General features: G+C 34.8%; 1 protein-coding gene across 6 annotated transcripts in view; it reads left to right on the forward strand.

Annotated features, from left to right (window-relative positions):
• Window positions 1–16287, forward strand: part of IFT80 (intraflagellar transport 80) — a 99304-nt gene that overhangs the window by 44445 nt on the left and 38572 nt on the right. For all 6 annotated transcript variants that reach the window (XM_006190435.3, XM_032485259.1, XM_032485268.1 and 3 more), the window contains one exon: window positions 11957–12136. In XM_006190435.3, coding sequence (XP_006190497.2) covers window positions 11957–12136 — 180 coding nt within the window. The remainder of the gene's footprint in view (window positions 1–11956; window positions 12137–16287) is intronic.

Genomic DNA, 16287 nt, shown 5'->3' on the forward strand with positions numbered 1-16287 from the left:
CTGATTCCTCTGCCAGTGACAGTAGCTTTCTATCTGACATTTAGCCATCATGCTTGGTACCAAGGAGGGCCTGCTCTCAGGTAAAAGGTTGTTAAAAAAAAAAGAAATTCACTAAATACTGTTCCCTTTCAACCATTGACTCCCCTCAAGTTTCTGCCTGCTTTTTTAAAGCAGCTTTATTGAGATATAATTCACATGCTATACATTTTATCCGTTTAAAATGTACAGTTTACTATTTTTTCAGTAATTCATAGGGTTATGCAGTCACCACCACACTCTGAACATTTTCTTTCTTTCTAAAAGGAATTACGTATTCTTTTACTGTCAGTCTCTATTTCTCCCTACTGTACTCCCAGCCTCTGGCAACCACTAATTTACTTTCTTTTTCTGTGGATTTGTCAATTCTGGCCATTTCATATACATGGCATAATACATTATGTGGCCTTTTGTGACTATCTTCTTCCACTTAGCATAAATGTTTTCAAGATTCATTCAAGTTGTATCATATATCAGTACTTCATTCCTTTTTATGGACAAACAATATTCTATTTTATGAGTATAACACATTTTGTTTATCCATTCATCAGTTGGTAGTCATTAGAGTTGTTTCAAATTTTGGTTATTTTGAGTAAAGCTGTTATGAATGTTTTTAAGTTTTTGTGTGGACATACGCTTTCATTTCTCTTGGGTGTATTCTTAGGAGTGCACTTACTGGGTTAAATAGTAATCTAACTTTTTGAGGAATTGCCATTTTTCCAAAATGGCTATCTGCCTGCCTTTGATTGCTCTTCAGTCTTCAGGTAGTGTTGTATTTTGTCTGAAGTGAACAGGTGTTATTTGTGAGAAGGCTGATCTGATAGCAGCTGTTCTGCCATGATCCTTCTTTATATATCAAAATTTATTTTAAATAATTGATTATGAGTTTTTAAAAATCAGGTCTGCACATTTGAGAGCTATACTGACGACTGCAGTGATTCTCAAGTTTCAGGAAAGCGAGAGAGCTACCTGCTTGAGATTTACCAATTAAGAAATTGTCTAGGAAAATAACAAAATGACATGAATAGTCAGTTAACAGAACACATTCAAGTGGTCAATTAGAAATATGAAAGGATATTCAATTTAACTAAGGAATAAATATAAAATAAAGAAATAATGATGTATTTTACTTTATTGTTTGAAAAGATTGATAATGACTTAAAAACCTTAGATTCACTTGAGGAGGAAATGAGCTCCCCCATTTACACACTGTTGGTGGGAATGTGGGCTGATTTAACCTTTTTAAAGCATGGCTTGATAATGCATATCCAGATGTCAGATATACATCTGCCTTGTCCTAGTAATCTCACGTCTAGGAATTTACTCTAAAGAGATCATTGGACAAGTACACAAAGATAAATGTATAACAATTTCATCACAGTATTATAATAGTGAAAATCAGAAATAAATTGTGTATACAAGTAGAAGGCTGATTGGGTTATTATTCTATATACCTAAAATGGAGTGCCCTCAACTCATGAAAAACGGGAAAGAGGGATTATGTTTAATAACCTGGAAAGCTGTCTATGGTAAGTTATTTAGTAAAAAGACCCAGTTGTAGGAGAGCATATATTCAGTATCTTCAATAATGGGTTTCACGCAAATAAACATAACAGTATAATGCCATTTCCCACTCATCAGAAAATGGGAAATGGCCTCATAAAGCATTAAAGGGAATATTAGTTGGTACAGCTCTTCTCAAGTATACTTTGGCAAAATCTGTCAAGATCCTTGAAATCTTTGACACAGCTATTATAGTTTCAAGGAAGTTTAAAAATGCATATTCATTTGTTCATTTATTTTCATATTCATTAATTCCTTTGCAAATATTTATTGAGTCTGTGCTAGGCATTTGCCCTAGGTGTTAAATAAACAGCGGTAAACAAAATAAGTTCCCTGCTCTTAACAGTTTTCATTGCAGTAGATGAAAGACTATAAACAAACAAACAAACAAATAAACAAAATGAATATATGATATATTAAGTAGTAATAATTGCTATTAAAAAAAGCTAGGTAAGGGAGATGACGTTATTTTAGGTAAACTGGTCAGGGAATATCAGACACAACCTAAATATACATTAATGAGTTGTTAAAACAGTAAATTATAGTTCAAGTAAATTACTTATGGAATAAAGAAAAACTATAGTACCATAATTTTTCCCTAGGTCCTATAATAAATTTTATTTTTACCTTGGATTTTTAAGAAATGTATGATTCAGATACATAAGGTAAAAAATTTTAAATTAACATAGTTATTGTAAATAAATATACAGAATATATTAATGAATTTCATTCTATTACATTAAGTGGAACAGAATTCAAGGGAAAAGTTGTGACTATATAAGGTATCTTTGGCCAGATTTTTTTTATTATAGTATACCTGATGTACAATATTATATGTCACAGGTGTACAGTATAGTGACTCACAATTTTTAAAGGTTATACTCCATTTATAGTTGCTATAAAACATTGACTATATTCCCTATGTTTTTTTTTTTTAACATTTTTTATTGATTTATAATCATTTTACAATGTTGTGTCAAATTCCAGCATAGGGCACACTTTTTCAGTTGTACATGAACGTATATATATTCATTGTCACATTTTTTTCTCTGTGAGCTACCATAAGATCTTGTTCCCTATGTTTTATAATATATCCTGGTAGCTTCCTTTGGCCAGATTTTATATTAACTGATGTTGTTGCTTTTATTTATCAGCAGGTGGTGCTATTGCTTATATAAGAGAGAACTTTTTTTTATTTTCTCTGTTCTTGAATATTTAGTTAGTTACTATGATAAAAAGACTTCCCTCCATTCATTCGTTCTTCCATTCAGTTGAAATAATTACAGTGATTCATTGTCTGCAGTAACTGGTTATTGCTATATGTAACTTTTCATTGTCAACTCATGTAATTTAAGACAGCCTGCAATTTGCTAATTCCTGGTATATTAGAGAGAATATTGATCTTAAAAATCGTTAGTGTGCCTTAAAGAAAAATAAGAAAGTTTGTATCTATTTTATTTTCTACTTAAACTTAATGTGTGAACACACAGTTTTATGAGTTGAATTAATCCAGCTTGGCTAAAGACATATGCTTTTGAGAATCCTTTTACTCTACTGTATTTATATAGAAATAGTAAAAAGAAGGGTGAAGTTGACATTTGGGAGGTATTTTTAAAAGTTGATACAGTCAAGTCATGTTTTTTAGTTTGAATAGCTCTTATTTCCCTATTGGGAAATAACCTCTATGCCTAAGCAATTTGACAGAATACAGGGGGAAAAATGGTATTCTCCCCAAAGGGATGTAATATCCTTTAACAGGTGAGCACATGTAAAGACTCATTCTCAGTTGTTCTCTGTGCTGTGCTACCTAGTATGATTGCTTATTTATTTTATTTGAATGTAGGAGTAGTATTGGTATGTTCTCAAAGCCTTGGAGTCAAGACTCGGTGGTGAATTTACAAAGTTAAAGGCCTCTCCTGGGCCTTCAGGTTCTTCATCTGCTGATAGAAGGGCTGGGCTAGGTGCCATGTCTCTCCTTGCAGCTCCACAGCTCCATGATGCCTTCTCCATGGGCACTAGGCATACTGCTTGCTTCCTCTCCTGAGTAGTATTAGTGTGGTATTTGTTTTTTAATACATACCTGCATTTTTTAATTGCATTTGTATTTTAATACAAGGTTTCTATAGGAAGAAGTAGCACTGTACATGATATGCCAAAAGTGGGAAAAACTCAAGCAGTGCTAGAGAAGTGTGGCTGATCCTATAACTTCAAACTTATTCTAAATTTTATTATAATTGGATGCAAGTAGCAGAAACCATTAAGCAAAAAAGAGAGATTGGCTATAAGGTTATAGGGTTATCTTCCAGAAGCCAGGACAAGGATATAGCTAGGCCTCAGTAACCAGAAACTGGAGTGCTAAGAAAACACAGAAAGTAGTCCCTTTGTGCCTTTTGCCTCTGCTTTTCTCTGTATATCACTCTTTTTTTTTTTTCCTTTCCCAGCAAACTGACTCTCCCTCACCCCCTCCCTCGGCCCTGCTTTACCTGCTGGAAAGTGATCAGTGTTAATAGCTCTCAAGGGTACACCTCCTCTGTTCAAGTAGCCAGACTGAGATAAGAATCTTAGTCTTAGTTTTAAACACCCCCAGGGAAGGGTCACTGGCCCAGCCTAGGCTGGGTACTCACGCCTGGTCTACTGAGATATGTCCAGGCAGGTCGAGGCGTGTTGTATGAACATGGCCATCGGGACCCTAATGCAGTAGTAGTCTTAGGGATTGCTGGAGAGGGCCAGGTCCTAGAAAATGGAGGAGGGAGGCAGCCAACCCAGTAGTTTGCCATTTGTGTTTCAGAGCCGCCTTAGCATAATTTGCCAAAAGTTTTCAGTTTAATCCTCTGAGAGTTTTTCTTCCTAGATGAGTACATTTCTGCCTTTATAATGAAAATTAGAACTGTGTTTTCAGATTTGCTATAAAACTAACTTTGCTGGAAACCATAACGCCGTAAAGTATAAACCATAAAGTAAGAGAACTAAGCTTCCTTTACAGTATAAGACCTTGTTGTCCAGCATTGAGAAACTTGGCAAGCAGTACAAAATCAGAGTTCTGTCTCTTACAGAATTTACTTTGTTTTTTTAAAACCAACGCCTAACATATAGTAGGTTTTCCATAAATGTTGCATTTTAATGGATCATTGTACAGACAAAATATATTATCTTGGTTTTGAATGACTTACATTAACTAACTCAATTGATGTAACAATAACATACATTATAGCATTTTGACTAGTTTTACTAGTATTGATCCAGTTAGTCAGTTTGGTTGATGTTTTTGAGACGCCTGTTTTAAAATTTGTAAACCTTTGGCTTTTAATTTGTTCATGTGGATTTTTTTTTTAAGTCATATTTGGTTGAAGTCATGGTTTAGCTCTGGGAAGGAAGGCTTGCCTAAGGGCACAGACTGATTCATTCATTCGTATATTCATTCATCCATTCAACAGATATTCATATGTGTTAGGTTCTGTGTGATGCTCTGGCTGTTCAAATAACAACCATACCTGTAGCTCACCCTCTTTTCAGAGTACTGATATGTAAACAGATAATGAAATAACACATTTAATGACAAAGCTTACAATATTGTGGGAGAATAAATAACAAATAGAATCATGGTAAATTTTCAGGTATTTTTATACTTATTTTTGATGAGGCTAAACTTGATTAAAGTAAACTTCCTCCCTGGTGGAATAACTTAAAAACATTAAAAAGCCTTTTTTTTAAATGACTAACAAATCGTGTGTGTGTGTGTGTATGTGTGTGTGTTTTCATCAAGAAGCACAAATTTGAATTTGCTTCTTTCTGATTTCTTTCTGATTTTGGTACCTAAAAATCTAAATTTAATTCTCTGTCTAGAAGCACAGAATTTTACTTCTGTTTGACAAATGTTCTTTAGATGTGCAGATGCGAAAATCACGCAGAAGCTCCTGTTATACGTGGGCCATTCCAGCTATGACTCCTTGCACACAGTGTGTCATTGTTCCTCCACCCTCTATGTGGGGGAGAAGTGATGGTTTCCTCTTCTAAAATCTCTTCTATATTTTTACTTATAAATACCTCATAAATCAAACTTCAGTATTCACACATTCAGATTAGTCATTGCCAGAGATCCCAATCATGTAAAAGATTTTATTTTGATTTAAGAAAAGATGTTATTTCCTTTTATTTCACTGTCTTTAGTTAAATTGCCTTTCTCTAACTCACTCTTCCTTCTTTTTAAGAATTCTGCAGATTTTTTTCAGACCAGTAGTCCCTATCTAATTATTTGCAGTATCTTCTGTTAGGGGCTATAGATTTGACAATTTAAAATTGCTCCTTAAGGACTTTCCCCTCAGTGTTCTATGATTGTCCATATTTTCTCTGAGGAAGGCTCTGTCTCATAGTCTAATTTTTCATACAATTAGGAAATATTCATGAAAAGATGATAGCTTTCTTTTAATATAATCTCAATGCTTTTTGTACAGTTCACATGGTAGAATATTAAATGCATATTTGGCTTGATGTCATAAACCCCTTTTGATTCTTTTTTCTTTCTAAAAGCAACTTGTTCAAAATTTAAAACAAAAATTTTATATCCTTGATAATTCAGTACAAATTGAATGATCCCAAGATCCAAGACCACTTGGTGACAACATTGTCAAATTATTGTTTAATTTTTTGTGAATAAGCCTTTTGAAAGCCCAAACCACAAACCCCAACCTACTTTTTAGAAGTGGTAAAAGTATTGTTTTGTGTGTTTATGCTTATATCTGAATCTTTAGGAAAAAAAGGGAATAAGCTTTTAAAATCCCCAAATTGACTGCTATGATTTTGTTGTAGGTCAAGTAGTGGGCCCCCAAAGATACCCATGTCCTAATCCCCAGAACCTGTGAATATGTTACTTTAAATGGCAAAAGAGACTGCAGATGTGATTAAGGAATGGACCTTTAGATGGTAAGACCATCTTGGATTATCCAGTTTGGCCCAAACTAATCACATGAGTCCTTAAAGCAGAGAATCTTACCAACCTGGATTGGAGGATGAAGGAGGAGGAGACATTCAAAGTAAGAGCAACTCAACATGCTGTTTCTGGCTTTAAAGATGGGGAAAGGGGACCACAGCCAAGTAATGCAGGTGGCCTCTAGAAGCTACGAATGGCCAGCATGGAAATAGGAGCCTCAGTCCTGTGACTGTCAGAAAGTGAATTCTGCTAACATCCTGAGTGATCAAGGAAATGGATCCTCCCCCAGAGCCTCCAAAAAGGAATGCAGCCTTGCCAAAAACACCTTTATTTTAGCTTAGTGAAACCCATGTTGGATTTACAACCTTTAGAACTGTAAGATAATAAATTTGGGTTATTTTAAGCCTCTAAATTTGTGCTGATTTGTTATAGCAGTAATGGAAGACTATCTTTGTAATTGCAGTACAGGACCAATTTTGCACTGAGTTATGTGGGTGGAATGTTTGGGGAAGGCTCTCACCACCTCCTTAATGATAACAAAATTTCTATTAGCTTTGTTGCTTTGCTTTCTGAACTTGTTATTTCTTAAAATGTAGTAGTATCTTGGTAGTAACATATTAAACTTGTTCTTATTAGGTCCTTTTCTCAGTAATTTGGCTAGCTGAGAGCAGATTTCGGATGAAAGCGTGAAAATAGAGATATAGAATACTATTTCCCAGGGATATGACTTCTGATGGGGAGAATTTTGGGCTTGCCATAGAACACCATCAAGGTCCTGGATATTTGGGGTGATGCTAGTGATATTTGCCCAGAGCCAGAACTAAAATGGCCAGCCTCTTAATTTTTTAAGCCCACCTTTAGACAAAAATATGAGCATACCTCGGAGATACTGTGGGCAATATTCGGGTTTGGCTTTAGGCTACTGTCATAAAGCAAACATCACAGAAAAGGGAGTCGCACGGATGTGTTGTTTTCTCAGTGCATATGAAAGTTATGTTGACAGCATACTGTGATCTATTAAGTATGTAATAGCATTATGTTTTTTAAAAAAACAATGTGCATACTTTAATTAAAAAAATATTTTGTGGGTAAAAAATGCTAACCATCATCTGTGCCTTCAGCAGTCATAATCTTTGTGCTGGTAGAGGGTGTGGCCTCGATGTTGATGGCTGCTGACTGATCAAGGTGGTGGTTGCTGAAGGTTGGGGTGGCTGTGGCAGTTTCTTAAAGTAAGATGCGAGTGACCCTTCCTTTCAAGAATGATTTCTCTGTAGCGTGCAATGCTGTTTGATAGCATTTTACCCACAGTAGAACTTCTTTCAAAATTGGAGTCAGTCCTCTCAAACCCTGGCACTGCTTTATCAACTAAGTTCATTTCATATTCTGAATTCTTTGTTGTCATTTCTATAATCTTCACAGAATCTTCCCCAGGAGTATATTCCTTCTCAAGAAACAGCTTCTTTGCTCATCCATAAGAAGCAACTGCTTACTTGTTAAACTTCTGTCATGAGGTTGTAGTAATTCAGTCACATCTTCAAGCTCCAGTTCTAATTCTCTTCCAGTTCTAGTTCTCTTGCTATTTCTACCACATCTTATGTTACAATGGTAACACAAAAGATCACCGATCATAGGTCACTGTAACAAATAATAAAAAAAATTTTGAAATATTGCTAGAATTACCAAAATGTGATACAGATACGAGGTGAACAAATGCTGTTGGAAAATGTTGCTTAATAAGCTTGCTCGACACAGGGTTGCCACGGACCTTCAATTTGTAAAAAATGCATTATCTACAAAGTGTAAAAAGTGAAGCACAATAAAAGTATGTCTGTATATTGCTAAGTCTCTCAAAAGCATAACAGCAAATGATTGTATGTTCTTGTTCAATGACATGGTGGTGCTTCATAGCTCAAAATAACATCAGTTTTAGTTGGTTAACAAATTGTGAATACAGATCGCATTTATGTTCCATAAACTTTTTTTTAAAAGCTACTTTTTCTATTGTTTTCCTTCTCTTTTTTGTTTATGCATATTGTATTTTTTGTAAATTATTTTTACTTAAGCAAGCCAAGAGTAATTTTTGTTTACTTTTTCATATTCTGTGTTCTAAGAAACCTGTGTTACCTGCAGTTTATTGCTTGGAATTATGGAAAAAATAGAAAACCTCACCAGTATTGTGAAGGTACAAATAGTGATTTGTATTAAGTTGTTTAATTAAGTATACTAGAAAGCTTATATTTTGAAAGTTTATGGCAAAACAGAACTTACAGATCCAAAGAAATCTGAGAAACCTATCAACCAATTATAATGATTGTACCTTATTTGCATCTTAATTCCAGCAAACTGAAGGAAGAAAAGACAATTGGAAAAATCTGAACAGTGACTAGATATTGATAATAGGGAATTATTGTTAATTGTTTTTAGGTTTAATAATAGTATTAAGATTAGGTTTCAAGTATTTTTTAGTAATACATACTGAAATATTTAGTGATGAAATGATGTGATGTCAAGGTTTGCTCAAAATGATCTGGGCCGTGGAGAAGTAGGTGGTGATACAGATAAGAATTAGCCATTTGTTGATAATTGTTCTCAAAGTGTGGTCGCTGGCCCAGAAGCTTGAGCACCACCTGGGAACTTGTTAGATAGAATGCAAATACTTTGGCCCCACCGTAGACCTTCTAAATCAGAGAGAGTGGGGTGGAGCCCAGCAATTTATTGTAACAACCCCTGTATTGTGTAAAGTGTAAGTCTAATACACATTAAACTTTTAGAACCACTGCTTTATGTTATTCTTCCAATTTTAGTTTATGTCTGAAATTCTAATAAAATGTTTCAAATAAAAAGACTAGCTTGATGAATGTAAGAAACCAAATTTTTATATAACAAAGAGAGGCTGGATTAGAGGCTAAAACAAAGGTCCTGTAATTTTCTCAACAGTTAGCAGATGAATTGGCACAATATTAGCAATGAGCCAGTGGCTAATGATAGTCTTAAAGCAAATCACAGATTTTGCTTTTCTCTTAGAACAGTGGCTCTACATTAAAATCACCAAGAGAACTTGTAAAAACATATCCAGACCCCACCCCAAGAAATTCTGGATTTAGTTAGTTGCATTCTTGGGTTTTGGTATTTTTTTGAAAGCTTCCCAGATGATTCTAATGTGCAACCAGAGTTGAGAACCAGTGTCCTAACTTTACAATGCTTAAGAATCTCCTGAAGAGCTCATTAAAAGTTTCCTGGCCTCATCCCCTAGAGGGTCAGATTCAATAGGATGGTGTGGGACCTATTAATTTGCATTTCTAACGAGATCACAGGTGATACAGATGCTTCTGGCCTGAGCACATTTTGAGTAACACTATCTTAAACTAAGGTCAAAGAAAGAGATAAGCGTAAGTGAGAAGGATAGTTAAAAATTTGTCTTCAGGATTCTTGCCGTTAGCACCACCCAATTACATCCAAGGAGTCTGCCTCATTTCTTTCTAGACGTTAGAAATGCAAATGTGAACCAAATGTTCTATGGCTTATTTGGAGAAGAAAAGAGACTTAGAGCATTACAAGTCTCTTTAAAAGCACAAATGATAAGCACAGGGAATATAGCTAATACTTTATAATACATTTGAATGGAGTATATTCTATAAAAATTTTGAATCTCTGTGTTGTACACCTGACACTAATTTTGTAATTCAACTATACCTCAGTTTAGAAAAAGGACAAATGCATAAATCGACTATATTTCAGTTTAAAGAAGTGAAAGATGAAATGCATAAAAGGAAAAAATACTTAACAAATCATAAAAAAGGACAAATAATAAATAGATCCTTTTGATTTACCAATAAAAGTTATTAAATTTACCGATTGGACAAAATATAACCCTGTCCCTTCAAATTTAGTAACTATTAAAGACTCCTTCTCTGATGATTTGCTTGTGCTTGTATTTTTTTTATTACTATAGTAATCACAAAGAGGAAGAAATCACTTCTTAATTTTAAAAGAAGAATTTAATATAGCTTGGATTTCATGGTTCATGTGGACTCTGAAAGAAATCAGAGGAATTTAGGGTGATGATAATATCTAAAATTTCTTTCCATTTTCTCCTGTTAGGATCAGGCATCCATGAGTTCTTAGATAAGTATTTTTAAGTTTAATTTTAGTAAGATGTTTCTCTCTGGTTCTTTGGGTATTTTAAAATCATACTTTAAAGTAAAGAGTTTTAAAATATGAATCTTCATGCTGCTGATGAAACAAAGCTTATGGTTTTTTCATTACCTTCTCCATAATAGCTTTGTTACAGGGCCTTTTATTTAAACAAACGGTTAGAGGTTTGAAGGGAAATAGGAGGGAGCTGAAAAAAAGTGTCAGTGAGTAGTAAGTCATTCAGCCTTTTTATTGTACATGTGAACTTTTATTGGGAATTTAAAGTCTTGTTTTATAGTAGTGTGAATGAATGAAATTTTTTATGTATATTTTTGATTTTCTCCAAATTTTTTGTCAGCGAGCCCATAGCTAATAATGCATATTTTTAAAAAATAATGTAAAAGAAAAAAAAATACCCATCCAAGGACAACAACAACAACAACAACAACAAGAACAACAACAAAATCAAGACTTAATTTGACTACAGGTTATAAGATTGAAAGAATGAAAAGAAAATATATATAAATTTAGTCAAATAAATAAATCATCCTTCTAGTAAATATACGTTTCATCTGAAAACTGAAAGAAAATGTATATAACACTGTCTTTGAAAAAGTTTTTTTTCTTAATGTCTTATTCACACACACACACACACACACACGAATCTCTTTTGTCCCAGTTGATACTCATTGGTATCTCTAGATAGCTTTCTCAGATAGCTTCTAGAAGAGGTTATACTTAATGCATTGTGGAAAAAAATCCATTTACCTGTCCTTTCATGGAGTAAGATGTGTATCAGAGATATTTTAGTTACACTGTATGTTCAATTTTGATTACATTATAATATTTCAATAATGTCATCAAAAATTGAACACACAATGTTGAAATATTATAATAAATGTTTAGATGTAGAGACTATAGAGATCCTTACAAATTAATAGTAAAATGTCTTTGCTTCTCTCTGTGGAATCTTTGTATTTCACTTTTCAGTATTACTGCTTAAAGGTAATAATGTAAATCAAAATGGTATGGGTGTTTTGCAGTTCTTGAGAGATTTCATACACTTTTATCATGTTATTTATTCTGCTGTGTACTTTAAAAATTATATCTCATTAAGAAAAGCATTTCTTAGTAATTCTTGAATACAGGTACGTTCTTTTTATTTTTTTTTTATTTTTTTATTTTTTTTCAGGTACGTTCTTTTTAAAATTACCTGAATATGTTAACATATGCTCAATTTAAAACCTCTTTAAAAATTTTTAAATAAATTGATTTTTTTCTTACTTTCTTTCCCAGTGGTCATATGCTTTAGAAAAGCCCAACACTGGCAGTGTAGTTAATATCGCGTGGTCAATTGATGGCACCCAGATCGCTGGAGCCTGTGGAAACAGACATGTTGTTTTTGCACATGTGGTGGAGCAGTGCTGGGAATGGAAAAATTTCCAAGTTACATTAACTAAAAGAAGGACCATGCAGGTATGATTGTGTTCCATGTTTGATTAAATCTGCTTCTTTTCACATTAGTTCACAATACAGAATATGGAATTATCTTCATTGATTATATATAAAAATTCAGTCATATTAGAAATATTTTAACTATATGGTTAGTAACTTTTTCATGACATAAAATATGAACCTTTCACTGATATAGAACTGAGTTCCCACAGCTACTGCAGTTATGGGGTTGAGGCGGGGATGAAACTGAGTCCCCCCAAAACCAAATTCATCTGCCAAGTTTATGTTAACCTCTCTATCAAAAACATTATTCCCTTTCTTGTCCCATGCCGGTTCCCCCCAAGATGGTGGAGTATCAAAGAAAATGGGGCATTGAAACCGAGCAGGACCCTGCAGGGGCCCTCCTAAGTACGAGAGCCCATGTGTTTGAGCTGTTCTACAGAAACTAAGACCCCACCCAAGTGGAGGATGGTGACTACATGCTTGAACCAGACTGGTTAGAACTAGAAGGATGATATTTAAGAAACATCACCCTGTTACCTCACCACCAACTAATCAGAAGAAAGTCACATACCCTGCAGTCCCTACCCCAAATTTTGCTATTAAAAACTCTTCCCCCAATGGAAAAGAATCTGGAAAAGAACTCCAAAAAGAAAAAAAAAAAAAAAAAAAAGTCTTCCCCCAAAACTCTGAGGGAATTAGGGCCTTTCGAGCATGAGCTGCCTGTTCTTCTTGCATAGCCCTTGCAATAAACCTTTCTCTGATCCAAACTTCAACGTTTTGGTTTGTTTGGCCTCACTGTGCCTCAGGCACAGGAACTTGGGTTCGACAGGGTTAGTGAAACTTGAAGCCTTGAGGGAATATGTGGATTCTGTTGAGGAAGGAGGGAGGAAGCTGTGACAAGTTAGATTTAACTCCTGGAACTGACCTCAAGGCAGACCTAACCTGCTGGTCACTGTCAGAATTACATTATTTTTTAAATTTATAATTGTGTGAGTTTATCTAACCTGATTCAAAAACATTTTCTTTTTCCTTTTAAGAATTACCTAAGGCAAGCTAAAATGGGGAAATGGTGGGAAGTTCTTACTGGGAATTAGGAAGAAAAACAGGTACTTTTGGAGTGAAATTCTTTATAGATTAAGACAGGAAGGTTGAAATGTGCCAATGGAGTTGGGGGGAGAAATATTTTACAGATCTGAGAACATCAGTGGGAGGGGTTACTTAATCAATTGTAAGCTTCTTAAGGGTTCAGTACTAAATTTCACTCATCTTTACCTTCCTACAGGGCCTAGGCCAATGCTTTGTGTATAATAAGCACTCAAGAAGTATTTTAAAGTTAGTTGATGAGAGGTAATAGGAGTGGCCAAAGACAAACCCTCTCCCAGAGAAAAGGGAACTCTACCTTCCTTTTCTTCTTCCTATCCGTATCACTTACCTCTATCTTCAGTATTCAGAATTCAGATGATTATAATCACTATAAAAATTTGAAGGCATATGTCTTGTGATTTCCTGGATGGGTCTATTCAAGAATCCTTTAGCCTAAGTATTCAAGTTTTTTCAAATTGGATAATATGGTCACCAGAATAATAATAATTAGGTGCCTTATACACTTTCTTTATTCTGTTTCGTTATTTAAAAAATTTTAAACTTATTATGGAGAATTTAAAACATACGCAAAAGTAGACAGAATAGTATAATGAATCTCTATGTAGTTATCACCCAGCCCCAACAGCCATTAACTCAGGATCAGGCCTGCCCCATCCATGTCCATATCTACTCTCTCCCTCCCTCAAGTATTTTGAAGCAAATTCAGCTATCATATTTCAGCTGTGAAAATTTCAGTATATACAGCTAAAAGATAAGGACCCTTTTTAACATACCCACAATGCTATTCTCATACCTTAAAAATAATAATTCCTTAATATTATCAAATATCCAAGCAGTGTTCAAATTTTCATCAATTCCCCCATGTCACATTTTAAAAATTTGTTTGTTTGAATCAGGATCCAAAATGGTTTATATGTTGCAATTGGCTAATATATCTTTAAAGTCAATTTTAGTCTATAGATTCCCCTTCCATTTCTGTTTTCCCCCCTGCAGTTTATTTGTTGAAAAAACCAAATTTTTTGTCTAGCCCCACAGTTTGGCCTTTACTGATTGTATCCCCATGGTGTGGTTTGACATATTTCTCTGTCTTCTGTATTTCCTGTAAATTAGTAGTTGGATCTAGGTGATGGTGTAAATATACATATACATTTTAGTTAACCTGGGAACCAAAACATTATTTATAGTGTTGTGTCTATGACAACGAGTGCATTGTGAGTTCTAATCAGCTGATTTGAGGACACAGTTTTATTCATATAGTGCATGGGGGCCAGCTAATATAGTATTGCTAAAACAAGTTCCCCTTTCTAAAAGATGATAACCCAGACTCATCTAGTCATTCCAGCTCCAAATCTCTGGTATGGAAAAGTATAAATAAATGCAAATTTTAATTATTCCCCCTCCTCTCCATATTCCTGATTTATAATGATGAAGGGAAAACAGGGCGGTTGCAATGAAAACTATTTGGAAAAAGGGAGAAAGGAAAACAACACACCATAATGACCAGGTCCATAGCAAAAACCCAGCTGGCCAGGGATATCCTGAGAACTCTTCTCCTTAGCATTAAAGTTAGTTGCATGGTTAATGTGGCAACTCTAGTTTACCCTTCTGATGATCTCCCATTTGGAGGATTCCTTTTCTGTGGTCTGAATATTTTAGCAGCTCACTTAATGTTGTAAGGTGGAGCCACAGATTGCTATAGGGACAACAATCACAACTTTTTGTTTGCCTGGGTTGGAGTTTTGCAGTTTCCTTAGAAGCTTAGTAGACTCGGAAACCAGAGATCATGTTGAGTCCTGATTGTTAAGTCTAGACCTGGACCTGGCAGTTGCTACCTAGCAATAGCCTCCATTGCCCTACCTGTCTCCCTGGACCTCAGCTTTTAGGTGACACCATAACCTAGAGTGGGAAGGTTTGTTAATTTTCCTCGTCTCCACACTGAATCCCAGTAGATGATTCTTTCCAAAAGGATAGTTGATGTCTTTGTTGGGAGGGAGTACCTGGAAGGGAGAGGGTACAGTTGGAGGAGCTGAGACATTCCTCAGATCTCGAGTTTACCATTTTCTCTTTCCCACCACTCTTACTTCAGCATGGGGCGCAGCCTTGGCTTTTAATTGTTGTCATGGTACAGTTTGATTCTTAGTCACTCAATCTCCTGTAAAGATAAGAGTTAATGAAAGAGTGATTTTTGAGGATTAAATGAGATGATATATGTAAAATAAAAATAAAAGGTAATTATTGCTATGATTATATCTATGTTTTGGATTAAATGAGTATTTTGGAAACGTGGAAGCGGAAGTTTTGGACTTAACGTTAGTCAGGAGTCTGAATACTGTGGTCATGTAGAGTATTAGGTGATTAAGTTATCAAGAGGTTAATCCTGGAGCTGTCCTGAATTGAACAAAGTAAATGGGTGCATTTTAAACTTCAGCACAGGACATTTCTGATGTGGGGTTTGCCATAGTTTTTAAATTTTAACAGTACTTATCAGCACATCTTTAGTTTGTTATTATGACTGGGATGCTTTATTCCTGTTTGGTTCTAGTGTTCCAAGATTCACAAAAAAAGAGAATTACCCCATGTGTCACTTTAGGCCAATATGACTTTTAATTTGAATAATGGCAGAGGCTTATACAATGGGATTATTTAAATATTGAATTTTCCTACACTTGTATTAACAGCTAGTTTATTTCACTGGGTATCATGTTGCTTTAAAGAAACTACCGTATAACTTCCTTTAGAAACTTTTATTTCATTCCATTAGCTTTAAAATGTTTCTAGGAGAGGATAGCGTTTTGGACCTTTTAAAAATCTCTGGGAGCTCAGACTTATGGTAAAAATGGTGTCATAAGTTCAACTTGGAAGGAAGAGACATACCTTTGGCTCCAAGGAGATCAATAATATATGAAATATTTTTTAAAAGACTTATCTGGACTCAAAAACAGGATCAACATCTCTATGGACCAGAAATGGAACAAAAATGCAGAGTGTAGACTGACGTCTCCAATCTGCTTGACTCCTGGTCCAGAAGCAGGGAGGCAGAGGCAGCGCAGAGCGTGGCTCTTGCA

The sequence above is a fragment of the Camelus ferus genome, chromosome 1, assembly GCF_009834535.1.
Source record: "Camelus ferus isolate YT-003-E chromosome 1, BCGSAC_Cfer_1.0, whole genome shotgun sequence".
Taxonomy (NCBI): Eukaryota; Metazoa; Chordata; class Mammalia; order Artiodactyla; family Camelidae; genus Camelus; species Camelus ferus.